This window comes from Bufo bufo, chromosome 11 (assembly GCF_905171765.1).
Source record: "Bufo bufo chromosome 11, aBufBuf1.1, whole genome shotgun sequence".
Classification (NCBI taxonomy): Eukaryota; Metazoa; Chordata; class Amphibia; order Anura; family Bufonidae; genus Bufo; species Bufo bufo.
Window position 1 is genome coordinate 79996207 of NC_053399.1, and position 13381 is coordinate 80009587.

Genomic DNA, 13381 nt, shown 5'->3' on the forward strand with positions numbered 1-13381 from the left:
ACATACCTGTACACACTATAGTGGTGTATCACACGGCACAGTGGTGTATCACACGGCACACTGGTGTATCACACAGCACACTGGTATATCACATACCTGTACACACTATAGTGGTATATCACACAGCACAGTGGTATATCAGACAGCACAGTGGTATATCAGACAGCACAGTGGTATATCAGACAGCACAGTGGTATATCAGACGGCACAGTGGTATATCAGACGGCACAGTGGTATATCAGACGGCACAGTGGTGTATCACACGGCACACTGGTGTATCACACGGCACAGTGGTGTATCACACGGCACACTGGTGTATCACACGGCACACTGGTGTATCACACGGCACACTGGTGTATCACACGGCACACTGGTGTATCACACGGCACACTGGTGTATCACACGGCACACTGGTGTATCACACGGCACACTGGTATATCACACACCTGTACACACTATAGTGGTAGATGACACACAGTACTGTGCAGTGACAGGTCTGTATCCTCTCCACTGACGTATCCAGCAGCCGGTTTTCTCCCCTTTCCTCCATCCCGACCCTCCCCGTCCACATCACCGGTCCCCGTTACCATGGCTACCTGGAGATATAAAGCGCTGGGTCCGGGGCGGCCCCGGGAGTCACCCGCAGCGGGGAGGCTGGAGGACACGGCGGCTCGTGCTAGCTCCGCCAGCCAGGAGGATGCTCCGTCCCCGGGACCTCCGGCGCAGCTCGGGCACCCGCACCTTCCTGGACGCCATGCACGCCGGTAAGGTGCACCTGGCCCGCTTTGTGCTGGACGCTCTGGACCAGAGGATCGTGAACTCTCCGGCGGGGGACCACGGCCGCACCCCGCTCATGTTCGCCGTGTGCCTGCGGGAAGCCGAGCTCCGGGCTCGCTTCGTCCGGCTGCTCCTGGACAAGGGCGCGGACGTGAACGGGCAGGACGAGGCGGGGCGCACGGCGCTGAGCCTGGCCTGCGAGCTCGGGCACCTGGACGCCGTGAAGCTGCTGGTCCAGCACAGCGCCGACCCGGAGGTCGCGGACCGGGACGGGAACCGGGCGCTGATGTACGCGGCGTCGTGCGGCCGCAGCGCGGAGCTCCTCTTCCTGCTCCGCTCCTACAAGCGCTTCGGGCTCCGCTTGGACGCCACCAACCGGGCGGGGATCTCGGCTCTGGACGCCGCCCGGGTGTCGGGTCACTGGGAGTGTGAGAGAGCCCTGAGCGGGCGCAGCGGACACAGCCCGGACTCCAGGAACGGAGAGGCGACGGCCCGCAGCCCCAAGCCGCTATCCCGCCAGATGCTGGAGCGCTTCTCCCGGCCCTTCTCACACCGCAGGGAGGAGGAGGAGGACGAGCGGCCGCGGGGGCTCCTCATCCGCTCCGCCAGCTGCTCTCCCGCCCGCGCGGAGGACGAGAAAGACCTCCTCTGCCTCCCGGAGCCGGTCATTCAGCGAGCGCACAGCTGGGACGGCTCCAGCACCGAGGCCACGTCCCCGTGCAGCCGCCTGCTGCGCCGCCTCACCTCTCCGGACTTCTTCCAAGGACTGTCCGGGGACGGTCTACCATGTTACGCGGGGGACCTGAGGAGCAACTGCAGCCGGAGCCAGCTCCTACCGACCAGCAGCAGGCAGGCCCTGGCCTTGTAACTGCCGCCGTCCCGACTACTGACTGGCGTGGCCACGTGACTCCTGAATGGCGGGAACTGTGCTGGTCACGTGGCGTCTGACTCTTATGGACCTGTTCCTGCCTCTCTGACCAAAGGCTTCTTGTATAATGTGTTATCAGTGGCCTGGCTGTAGCAGTGACTGAAGGGCCCCCATTTTTTTGGGGGGTCCCATATTTTAACCAGCAGGAGAACCTCCTATTTCACACCATGATATATAGTTTGTGATTTATTTTATTTTTATTTTATATTTAGTTTTTGGTCAGTGTGAGGTGAAAGGTGCTATACATACCACCTACAGGGACCTACTGCGGTATTAAGCGTCGGCCATGTTGTTGGAGCCCCAGCATGGACGATATGTAATACAGCTTTCTGAATCGCGTCCTGTACCCCAGCATGGGGCGTCTAGAATTCGCTTCAGATCAGTAGTTTGTGTATATAGATATGGGGGGCCATTTATCAAACCTGGTGTCAAGTAGAACTGGCTTAGTTACCATAGCAACCAATGGGATTCCTCCTTTTATTTTTCACAGCTCCTTTTGGAAAATGAAAGGTGGACTTTGGTTGCTAGGGGCGACTAGGCCAGTTCTACTTCACACCAGTTTAATAAATGACCCCATGATGTTGAATAATTATGAAATATATTGTATCGATGCAGAATTACAGACTACAGTAGAGTCCAGAGCTGAATTCATAATTCTTCAGGTTAAAATGGTCAACAAGCTTGTTGAGACACGTCCCTAACGGCTTAGCTGAACTCCAGGGACAAGCGGCACAATGCCTGTGTGTTTAAAGGGGTTGTCTCATCTTGTGTATATCGGTAATGTAATCCTATTGCCTCCTCCTCTTCTTCTTTTAGTCCATTTTGTCTCCCATTATACAATTGTAGTATCTAGAGATTCTGGCCACTTCTGCTCAATAGTAGTAGAGCCGTCCTATCTGCGCCGCTAGCTCTAGGGCATGCGCAGTAGTCATAGAGCCCTTCTACGCGCAGTCTTGGGAGCAGGGACCAGCGCGCTTGCCTAAGCCTCCAGTCATACGAACAGGCTCCGCCCCCTAGGAGCGCCGAAAGTTCAGCCTAGCAGTCACAGGCAGCGCTGAAAAGGAAGGGGTGAGACAACCCCTTTAAGACTATACTAACTATTGTAAATGACCAGATACAGAAAGCAATGCTGGGAGAGGTCAGCTCTGGACTACAATCTACATAGCTAAAGAGGTTGTCCAGCTTTTAAGGGGGGGGGGGGTCCATCACTGGGACAAGCATAGTCCACTACAATGAACAGGGTGCAGTGTAGTTCCGACGATGGATACACCCCCACCGATCAGCTAGTTATGGCCCAGCTAGATACGCCATCACTTAAAAAGGCTGGACAACCCCTTTAAGAATCGGTACCCAGTTTTGTTTTGTTTTTGCAAAGCTACTTGTTTGAAAGTGACCTTCATATGTAAAATGCTGTTTGGCGGAGAACATGTGCTCCCCTCTCCAGACATGTGTGTTTTAGTAACTACTTGAGTTCCCAATTTTATTACAATTCTGGATCATCTATATTGTGCCATTATTATTATTCCTGCTAGACAACCTACAGCTCTTGGGGCATGCTGGGAGTCGTAGTTTTGCAACAGCTGGAGGGCCGTAGGTTGAGCTTCCCTGTTCTAGAAGAAACAATAGCAGTTTACAATAAAGGTCCAGATGGGCATTACCAGTTGAGGGGTGTGTTCCTGCACAATTTGACACTATCCAATTGGTGCTCCCAGTGACAGACTGTGCAAGGACACACTCCCAACTGGTAACACCCCTCTGGACCCTCATTATAAACTGCTAGCTTTTAATTTATAACTTCTAGCAGGAATAATAATGGCACAATATAAAGTCATAAGAATAGATGCTCCAGAATTATTATTACACGGGGAATGCAACTAGTTACTAAAATAGACATGTCAGCAGAGGGGACAGCTCCTCTTTAAAGGGGTCTTCAGGGTTGTAAAAAGTAAAAGAAAAACAGCCTTCTGTGTAAACCAAGTCCACCTACTTGTCACAGGAGCTGACAGCCATTCCGGTGCCGCTCCCTGCCCTCATATACAGTACAGACCAAAAGTTTGGACACACCTTCTCATTCAAAGAGTTTTCTTTATTTCCATGACTATGAAGGCATCAAAACTATGAATAAACACATGTGGAATTATATACATAACAAACAAGTGTGAAACAACTGAAAATATGTCATATTCTAGGTTCTTCAAAGTAGCCACCTTTTGCTTTGATTACTGCTTTGCACACTCTTGGCATTCTCTTGATGAGCTTCAAGAGGTAGTCCCCTGAAATGGTCTTCCAACAGTCTTGAAGGAGTTCCCAGAGATGCTTAGCACTTGTTGGCCCTTTTGCCTTCACTCTGCGGTCCAGCTCACCCCAAACCATCTCGATTGGGTTCAGGTCCGGTGACTGTGGAGGCCAGGTCATCTGGCGCAGCACCCCATCACTCTCCTTCATGGTCAAATAGCCCTTACTTTCAAAGTTTTCCCAATTTTTCGGCTGACTGACTGACCTTCATTTCTTAAAGTAATGATGGCCACTCGTTTTTCTTTACTTAGCTGCTTTTTTCTTGCCATAATACAAATTCTAACAGTCTATTCAGTAGGACTATCAGCTGTGTATCCACCTGACTTCTCCTCAACGCCACTGATGGTCCCAACCCCATTTATAAGACAAGAAATCCCACTTATTAAACCTGACAGGGCACACCTGTGAAGTGAAAACCATTTCAGGGGACTACCTCTTGAAGCCCATCAAGAGAATGCCAAGAGTGTGCAAAGCAGTAATCAAAGCAAAAGGTGGCTACTTTGAAGAACCTAGAATATGACATATTTTCAGTTGTTTCACACTTGTTTGTTATGTATATAATTCCACATGTGTTAATTCATAGTTTTGATGCCTTCATAGTCATGAAAATAAAGAAAACTCTTTGAATGAGAAGGTGTGTCCAAACTTTTGGTCTTTGGAGTACTGTACATCACCATCATACCCATAGAGAAGCGGCACAGGAATGAGATGCTGCACTACAGATACTCATGGGATGTTCTGCACCACATTGTGCACCGTGTACATCAGAGAAGTCTTTATAACTGGCTCAGGATAGTAACCTGGTTTGTAAGGCTGAAAAAGACATCTGTCCATCCAGTTCAGCCTGTTACCCTGCAATTTTCCTCACTTTAGGGGGAAAAAATGCCTGATTGGAGTCGGGAAGGAAATCAGGATAACTCCCTGATCAACGACCCCTCTCTAGTAGCTATAGCCTGTAATATTATTACACTCCAGAAATACATCCAGGCCCCTCTTGAATTCCTTTATTGTACTCACCATCACCACCTCCTCAGGCAGAGAGCTCCATAGTCTCACTGCTCTTACCGTAAAGAATCCTCTTCTATGTTTGTGTACAAACCTTCTTTCCTCCAGACGCAGAGGATGTCCCCTCGTCACAGTCACAGTCCTGGGGATAAATAGATGATGGGAGAGATCTCTGTACTGACCCCTGATATATTTATACATAGTAATTAGAATTTTGACAATCTTTCTGGGTGCTGTAGTCCACCCAGTACCCTCTGAACCCTCTCTAGCTCTGCTATGTCTTTCTTGTGCACAGCCGGGATCTCAGACTCCCACCAAACATTGTGTAATGGGATGTTCTATTGACATGTCATAAAACACTTTTGTTGGAAAAACTCTTTAGTTTGTTACCATTTTGTTCCAAAACAGGCCACAGGATGAGCGCCATGTTATAAGTACTAACCTGTCTACCTGAAGTAGCTGTAGGCTATGTACACCAGTGGGGAGAATATATAATTAATTATTGCATTTTACTCATTTTGAGCTAAAAATCCCTTTTCGGTTGGTCTTTATTAAAAATGTGAAGCCCTTTTTTCTCTGTACAGGGCTGAGTTTCTCTAGTAGCAGGATCTGAATTTTCTCTCTGTTTCGTCAGGCAGCTCAGCTGACGGCTTCTTATCTCTGCTCTCTCCTAAATACTCACTATAGCTCAGGTCTTATCTTACTGATAAGAATGTGGCTTAAATAAGTGTCTATAACCTTTTAGTAAATCGGAGTTAAGGGTTATTCGATTCACACAGCTAGACAAACAGTTAACCCTTTGTGACAGAACAGCTCAATATTTTTAATAAATACAAATTGAAAAAGTGATTTATTTATTTTTAGCCCAAAAGGAGTAAAATGCAATTATAAAAAATAAATAAAAAAATCCCCATAGGAGTATACAGCCTTTAAAGGAATTCTCCAGGAATAATGAGTTTGTAGCAAGTGCCCACAGCCTACCTCATACTTACCTGCTCCCCACAGCTCCGGTCCTCTGCGCTGCCACCATGTTCCGGCTTCATCCGGGATGTTGCCACAAGCAGCACGTCCCTACTGAAGCCAGTCATTGGCTGCAGCAGAGCATATGACGCTGAGCCGGATGTTAACTCTGCAGGGACCGGGATGCGGAGGAGCAGGTAAGTATGAATCTTCTGTTTAGAGAGGCAGGCTGTGGGCACTTGCTAAGAAGTCATTATTCCTGGAGAACCCCCCTTTATCTCAGAGGTTGACCGCCCGCCAGTTTTGAGAACAGGGGTCCTGTGCCCATCCACCCCCCCAGATGCACTGCTGCTCCAGTCATCTCTATGGGACCACCCATATAGAAGGTGAATACAGCGCTCATCTGTCTCCAGCAGTCCCATAGAGAAGACTGGCGCTGGAATACTGCAGGACCCCCACCGATCTGACACTTGGGGCACCAGCAGAAAATCCGCTGTGTGTGAAGACGTCCTTATACCCTATTGCTTACGGATAAGCTTGGACACCGATCACGTTCAGTACCATAAGAAGATCGCTGGATGTGTCGGTATTCTGTACGTCTGTGACCAGATTTAGGCCTCACGCACACGACCGCGGTCCAGAAGATATGCATGTGGTCCATGTTGCATCCTCATTTTTTGTGGACCCATTGACTTCAGTGGGTCTGTGGTCCGCATTCTTCAGCCAAGTGTAGGACATGTTCTAATTTTTAATGGATGCAGAAAGCACACATATATCAGCGTCCGATCCGCAAAAAGATAGAACGTGCCCACAAAATACAGACTCATTGAAGTCAATGAGTCCGCGAAAGAAATGCAAAAGGCGCATCCGTATTTTTCAGATCCATGGCATGAGACCTTATCCGCAACATGCAGTATAAGGGCTCATTCACATGACCGTTGTTCTGCAGTCCGCAAATTGCGGATCTACAAAACACTGATACCGTCCGCGTGCATTCCATATTTTGTGGAACGGAAGGGTCAGCCCCTAATAGAACAGTCATATCCTTGTCTGTAATGCGGACTACAATAGTCATGGTCATACGGACAAACAAACGGTGAGTCAGTCCCGTTTTTTTGCGGCACCATTCTAGTGAATGGTACTGCATATGGGCTGCAAAAAAACGGAACGGACACAAAATAAGAATACGTTCGTGTGCATGAGCCCTAATTTCTTGAATCCAGCATATGTTCACCTGTGGCGGATAAGCTGTAGATTTGCCATCACGGATTTTAAGGTTACAAATCCATAGCAAAAGTGGATGAGATTTTAAGAACCGTCGTTCACACACGGCCTAAAAAAACTGCAGCCTAAACTGACCTGTGGTGCGGATCTCCACCGCGGATTTCACCCTTTGCAGTAGACCCATTTCCGAGGCAAATAAGGCATATAATGTGTGGACGGACTCTGAAGGTTCAGAAATTCGGACCGTCCTGGACTTGTATCCAGTGCACAAAATAAACGGAAATCTCACAATCGCTGGAGAGGAAGCGGAGGTAACAACTGGTGTAAAGTAGAATGAACTGGCTTAGTTGCCCCTAGCAACCAATCAGATTTCACCTTTCATTTTTCACAGCTCCTTTGGAAAATGAAAGGTGGAATCTGATTGGTTGCTAGGGGCAACTAAGCCAGTTCTACTTTACACCAGTTTGATAAATCTCCCCCCACTATAGTTTGGGCTCCTAGATTTTAAGAATTTTAGCGCATTGATGTTTATGGTATATGTCACTGCACATAAGCTGGTTTTAAAAGATGCCAATATTACCCTGGACCCCATTATTGGTGCCTGAGGCCTATATTAGGATTATTTTATAATGGGTCCGCAGAAAATCACGAAAAAAAGGAACAACGGACACGGAACCCAACAACGGTCGTGTGCATGAGGCCTAAAGTGGTGGTTTTTGCCTAAGCCGACTTGGTGGATTTTCACTGCATCAAAATGCGTAGTGTGAGCACCAGATCTATCACGGGGGCTCGGGGTGGATGATAAAGGTGGTGCTCTATGGACTCTATAGCAACTATTGGTTGGCTTACTCTGAAACGGTGCATCGTAGACCACACCCCTTTCTGACAGCCACACCCCCTTTCCTTTTAAACCACACCCCCTTTCCGACTAGGCACAGAAATTTAAACCTAAATACACCTAATTGGTGCAAATTGTGGCAATTTATGCTAAAATCTAAGTGCACTCACATTACTGAAGAAAAAGGGTCAATTCACACGTCCACAAAATAGGTCCGCATCCGTTCTGAAATTTTGCAGAACGGGTGCAGACCCATTCATTTTCAATGGGGCCGGAATGTGCTGTCCGCATTTGCGCATCCGTGCTTCCGTTTCCGCAAAAAAATAGAACATGTCTTATTCTTGTCTGCAATTGCGCACAAGATTAGGCATTTTCTATTATAGTGCCGGCGATGTGCGGTCCGCAAAATGCACATTGCCAGTGTCCGTGTTTTGTGGATCTGCAAAACACTTACGGACGTGTGAATGGACCCAAAGGCTTACAAAAATCACTCTATTGTTTTATATTTCCCCCATTGGTTCCGCCAAAAAAAAAAAACGGAATGTACTCTGTTTGCATTCCATTTCCGTTTTTCCCTTCCGTTGAAAGATAGAACATGTCCTATTATTGCCCGCAAATCACGTTCCGTGGCTCCATTCAAGTCAATGCGTCCGCAAAAAAAACGGAACACATTACGGAAATGTCTTCCGTATCCGTTCCGTTTTTGCAGAACCGACTATTGAAAATGTTATGCCCAGCCCAATTTTTTCTATGTAATTACTGTATACTGTATATGCCATACGGAAAAACGGAACGGAAAAATGGACCAGAAACGGAAACACAACGGAAGCAAAAAACTGAACAACGGATCCATGAAAAACACTGAAAAAGCCATACAGTCGTGTGAAAGAGGCCTAAGTCCGCAAAATGGTGTTCCATGATCCGTTTCCATTTTTGTTTCTGTGTGTCTTCCTTTATTTTTTGGAGGACCACCAGACATAAAGGAATGTAAAAAAAAGTCTAAGGCTGCATTCACACGTCCGTGGTGTGTTGTGGACCCGCAAATTGCGGGTCCGCAACACACCAGCCCGTCACCCCCATAGAAATGCCTATTCTTGTCCGCAAGCTGCGGACAAGAATAGGACATGCTCTATCTTTTTGCGGAGCTGCGGACCCAAAATCGGGGGGCCGCAAACCGTTTTCCGCAAAAATAATAGGACAGGTTATATTTTTTTAATGGACTGGAATCACGGACGCGGATTGCAAACGGTGCATTAGCCGAGTTTTCAATGGACCACAATTGCAGACAAGAATAGGACATGTTCTATTTTTTTCGGGATCGGAATTGCGGACTCGGAAGTGCAGGTCCGGATGCATAGAAATAAATGGGTCCCCAATTCCGTTCCGCAAAATGCGGAACAGAATTGCGGACGTGTGAATGGACCCTAAAAGTGGCGCAACTTGACACATCTAAGCTTTCTATAGTTTTTTTTCAACATACTTGATCAGGGTGACATGTGGGAAAGGTGTTGGTCTAAGATGCGCCAAGATTGAGCCACAATTCTGGCATAAAAATCTGAAGTAAACCGACCAATAGTTGTTATAGAGTCCGAGAAAAGTGTCTATCCCCCAGTCAGAGCCCTGTGATATCTGGTTTGGGTCTAGACAGCGCTTCTAAGCTTACACTCTACGGGACTCGTAAATCTGGTCACTGTATGAAGTAGATGAGGAACACATTTTACTTTTCTAATCTCCTGAGTCCATGAACAAGATTGCTGATGTTCCAGTTTATTCCAGGAGTTTAAGTCTACTTTCACACTGGCGTTTTGGTTTCCGTTTCTGAGATCCGTTCAGGGCTCTCACAAGCGGTCCAAAACAGATCAGTTTTGCCCTAATGCAAGGATCTGTTCAAAATGCATCAGTTTGCCTCAGTTCAGTCTACATTCCGCTTTGGATGCGGACATCAAAACACTGCCTCCAGCGTTTTGCTGTCCACTTGACGAAACTGAGCCAAACGGCACACAATGTAAGTTAATGGGGACGGATCAGTTTTTCATGACGGATCCGTCTTGGCTATGTTACAGATAATACAAACGGATCTGTTCATGACGGATGCGTGTGCTTGTAAAATTGTAACGGATCCGTTTTTGCAGATCCATGACGGATCGGCCCAAAACACGAGTGTGAAAGTAGCCTAATATCAAGGACTGATCCTCAGGATCGGTCATCAATATCTGATTGGTCTGACATCCGATACCTGTTTGCAACGCTCACCAGAGCACCTTGACCTCTTCAGCTTCCTCACAGCAAGCACAGCGCCATACATTGTATATAGGACTGAGCTGTAAATGTCACCTATGAACTGGCCTAGGAAGAGGCCCATCGCCCTTTGGGCCACTGTGTGCAGAAAAACGATAGCAGTAAAGAACACAGGTAAAAACAAACACTTATTTTGTAAAAAAAATGGGGGAGACAGACCAGAGTGAGAGCTTTATTTAAAGTGTTTTCCGCGGTAATGATATTGATGACCTATACTTGGGATAGGACATCGATATCAGACCAGGGTGTGCTAACACTGCTATCTGCACCACAATGACCAAGGGTGCCACCATACGTTAAATGGTGTGGACCTCGTGAACATGGCCTTGTCTGTATTTCAGTCATCTATTCAGATAAGATACTGTATTTTTCTTACTCCCATCAATGGAAAAGGCTATTCTCACCCACAAATATAGAAAAGAATAGGACCTGCTTTATATTTTGTGGAACGGCAGGACCGCGGACAGGTGGGTGTTTTTTTTTTTTAAATGAGGCCCAGGTTAGTTGCATTTGGGCTGTCGGTTTCTAAACTGGACAATCCCTTTAATGAAGGGAAAAAATGGTATTGTGCAGAAAGAGTTTTGTTCCCAGCTGAAATTTTTCAAACATCAGTGGAATGTAGATAAATATCCTAATCTGTGAGACTTCCTGCCTGTGAATGAAGGTCACATAGTGCAGCAGTAGAAGAAGAGGAATACGTTCTGAAGACAAATGCCTTCTGGAGAATGTCTTCATCCAAGCAGAGAACTCACACAGGAAAGAAGGGAACTGGAGACGGACTCTCTGTAAACACAATCATCAGAAAGAACGCACCCTGTCAAACCATCAATACTTTTATTAAAACAGGTTTGTAGAAAGTGCTTGGTGTTTGAACACATACATGTTACATGTGATAGCAGCAGAACAGCAGACTTTTCATTTATACTCACTGGATGGCTCCAGGAGTAGACGACCGGATACATGTCTTACAATGAACCCTTCAAACCAACAAAAATTGTGATCAATTTGGCACTAAAGCTCAATAAAAACGCAATTTGTGTAACCTGCAATAATATATAAATGCAGTCACCCGTGTAGTGTAAAAAAAAAAACTTAGTGGGTTCGGGTAAGGTTTTACATCTCACCAGGTTTTCAGATCCGGTCTCTAGTTTCTTGCCTTTTGGGTCAACTTTCCTTGATTACAAAGTAAAATCACCTTTTTGATAGTAAAAATTTTTTTTTTTCAATAAATACAGCTTGAGGAAGTTAGGGCACTTTCACACTAGCGGTTTTCTTTTCCGGCATAGAGTTCTGTCCTAGGGGCTCAATACCCTAAAAGATCTGATCAGTTTTATCCCCATGCATTCTGAATGGAGAGTAATCCGTTCAGGATGTCTTTAGTTCAGTCTTTTTGACTGATCAGGCAAAAGATAAAACCGCAGCATGCTACGGTTTTATCTCCGGCCAAAAAAAACTGAAGACTTGCCTAAATGCCAAATTTCCATAGGAATATATTAGTGCCGGATCCAGCATTCAAAATACCGGAATGCCGGATTCGTGCATGCGCAGACCGAAAAAAAAGGTGAAAAAAAATAAATGCCAGATCCGTTTTTTTCCGGATGACACCGGAATGACGGATCCAGCATTTCAATGTATTTTTCTGACTGATCAGAATCCAAATGCCATCAGTTGGCATACATTTTGCCGGATCACTCTGCCGCAAGTGTGAAAGTAGCCTTAATCCCCCACAAATCTTAAAGGGGTTTTCCAGTTTGCAGAACATCCTGTAAAATAATCACTATGAAGGTAGCTGTAATTTTGTAATATATTTCTTTTACCTTTATTGATCCTATTTTACATTCTGGGCTGACCATGTCCATGCAGCTCCTATTTCCTGTGATGTTATGTCCATGGGCGGGGCAGTGATAGGGGAGTGTCTATGGAACTGGCTGGATGGGAGGAGCTATAAACTATCTGGGCGTTGTTAGGGGCGGTGCTGGAGATGTGGCAGAAAAAGGAGAAGAAGTGCATCATGGGTTTGGTTGGATACAGAAACAGGAAGTGCTACATACAAGATGGAAACAAACCAGAGTGATTGGTGATTGGGTGAAAACGGGTCAGGAGAGTCCAAATAAAAAATAAAATAAAAAAAGAGCATGGGGAAGATGTAAAACCATAGTAATCCTGGAAAAGCCCTTTAAAAAACGTAATTGCAAGGTGAATTGTTTGGTTACATGATATATAGAGTCCTTTGTAAACACTAAACAGACATAGGACAGGCTAGTACATCTGCAACATTTGGACCTCTGGTGATTCTACTTTTGACCATAGCACCCTGTAGTTCATGTATATGGAATACTGTACAGATGTACAAGTCATAAATCTTCCTTTATCAGATTTTAACTAGTTGGTGCCATACTGGTGCAATGGGGATCATTTATGAAATGTGATACACCAGTATTCTGGTGTTAAAATGTTGTAAGTGCTGACGCATGCAACTTTTTGCACAAAATGTTGAGACTTTTGGCCTCCTGCACCACCCCGCCCCACTTTAAAAAGTTGGCTGGGATTAAGGCAAAATTTGGAGATTAGATCAAGTTGTTAAGTCTCATTTATCTTCTGCGACATTCGCAAAAGTTGCAAAAATGTTGCAACTCCATGCCAGGCAAGCCCCAGGCATAATTAAAATCAGATAGGCGTAAACATCATCGCACTAGCGCCAAATTCATTATTACTGTGGGCCGTTTCAAAAATTAGGTGCACTGGCACAAACTAAAGAGACTTAAAAACTGACCAAAAAAGCACCAGAAACGATACTGCAGCAGATGCTTGACCGCAACAAATCGGCTCCTCTCAAGTACAAGGACTGTTCAGAACCATGCAGTAAGGCTAGGGCTTCAGAGTGACACCTATGAATGGAAGTACAAATCACAGGGTCAACTAAACCTCAATATTTCCCTGTATGGTAGCACTGAAGTTGCGGGTAGTCCTCAGGGCCTATTTGACGGTCATGGTTTGAGAAGATCCCACATAATGAATACCTGTGGTAAGTCCTGTTGCATTGACAAGAACAATAT

The 13381-nt window shown here is 46.1% G+C and overlaps 1 protein-coding gene across 1 annotated transcript; it reads left to right on the forward strand.

The window, feature by feature from the left end:
- The first annotated feature begins 597 nt into the window (after nt 1–597).
- On the forward strand, nt 598–2063 carry ANKRD63 (ankyrin repeat domain 63). Its single transcript, XM_040411483.1, has one exon. The coding sequence runs from the start codon at nt 698–700 to the stop codon at nt 1643–1645; it is 948 nt and encodes a 315-aa protein (XP_040267417.1). The 5' UTR covers nt 598–697; the 3' UTR covers nt 1646–2063.
- Nucleotides 2064–13381: the final 11318 nt, after the last annotated feature.

Bases quoted from the DNA above. Each gene is read 5' to 3' on its own strand.
- ANKRD63 (XM_040411483.1), top strand. From the start codon at position 698: ATGCTCCGTCCCCGGGACCTCCGGCGCAGCTCGGGCACCCGCACCTTC.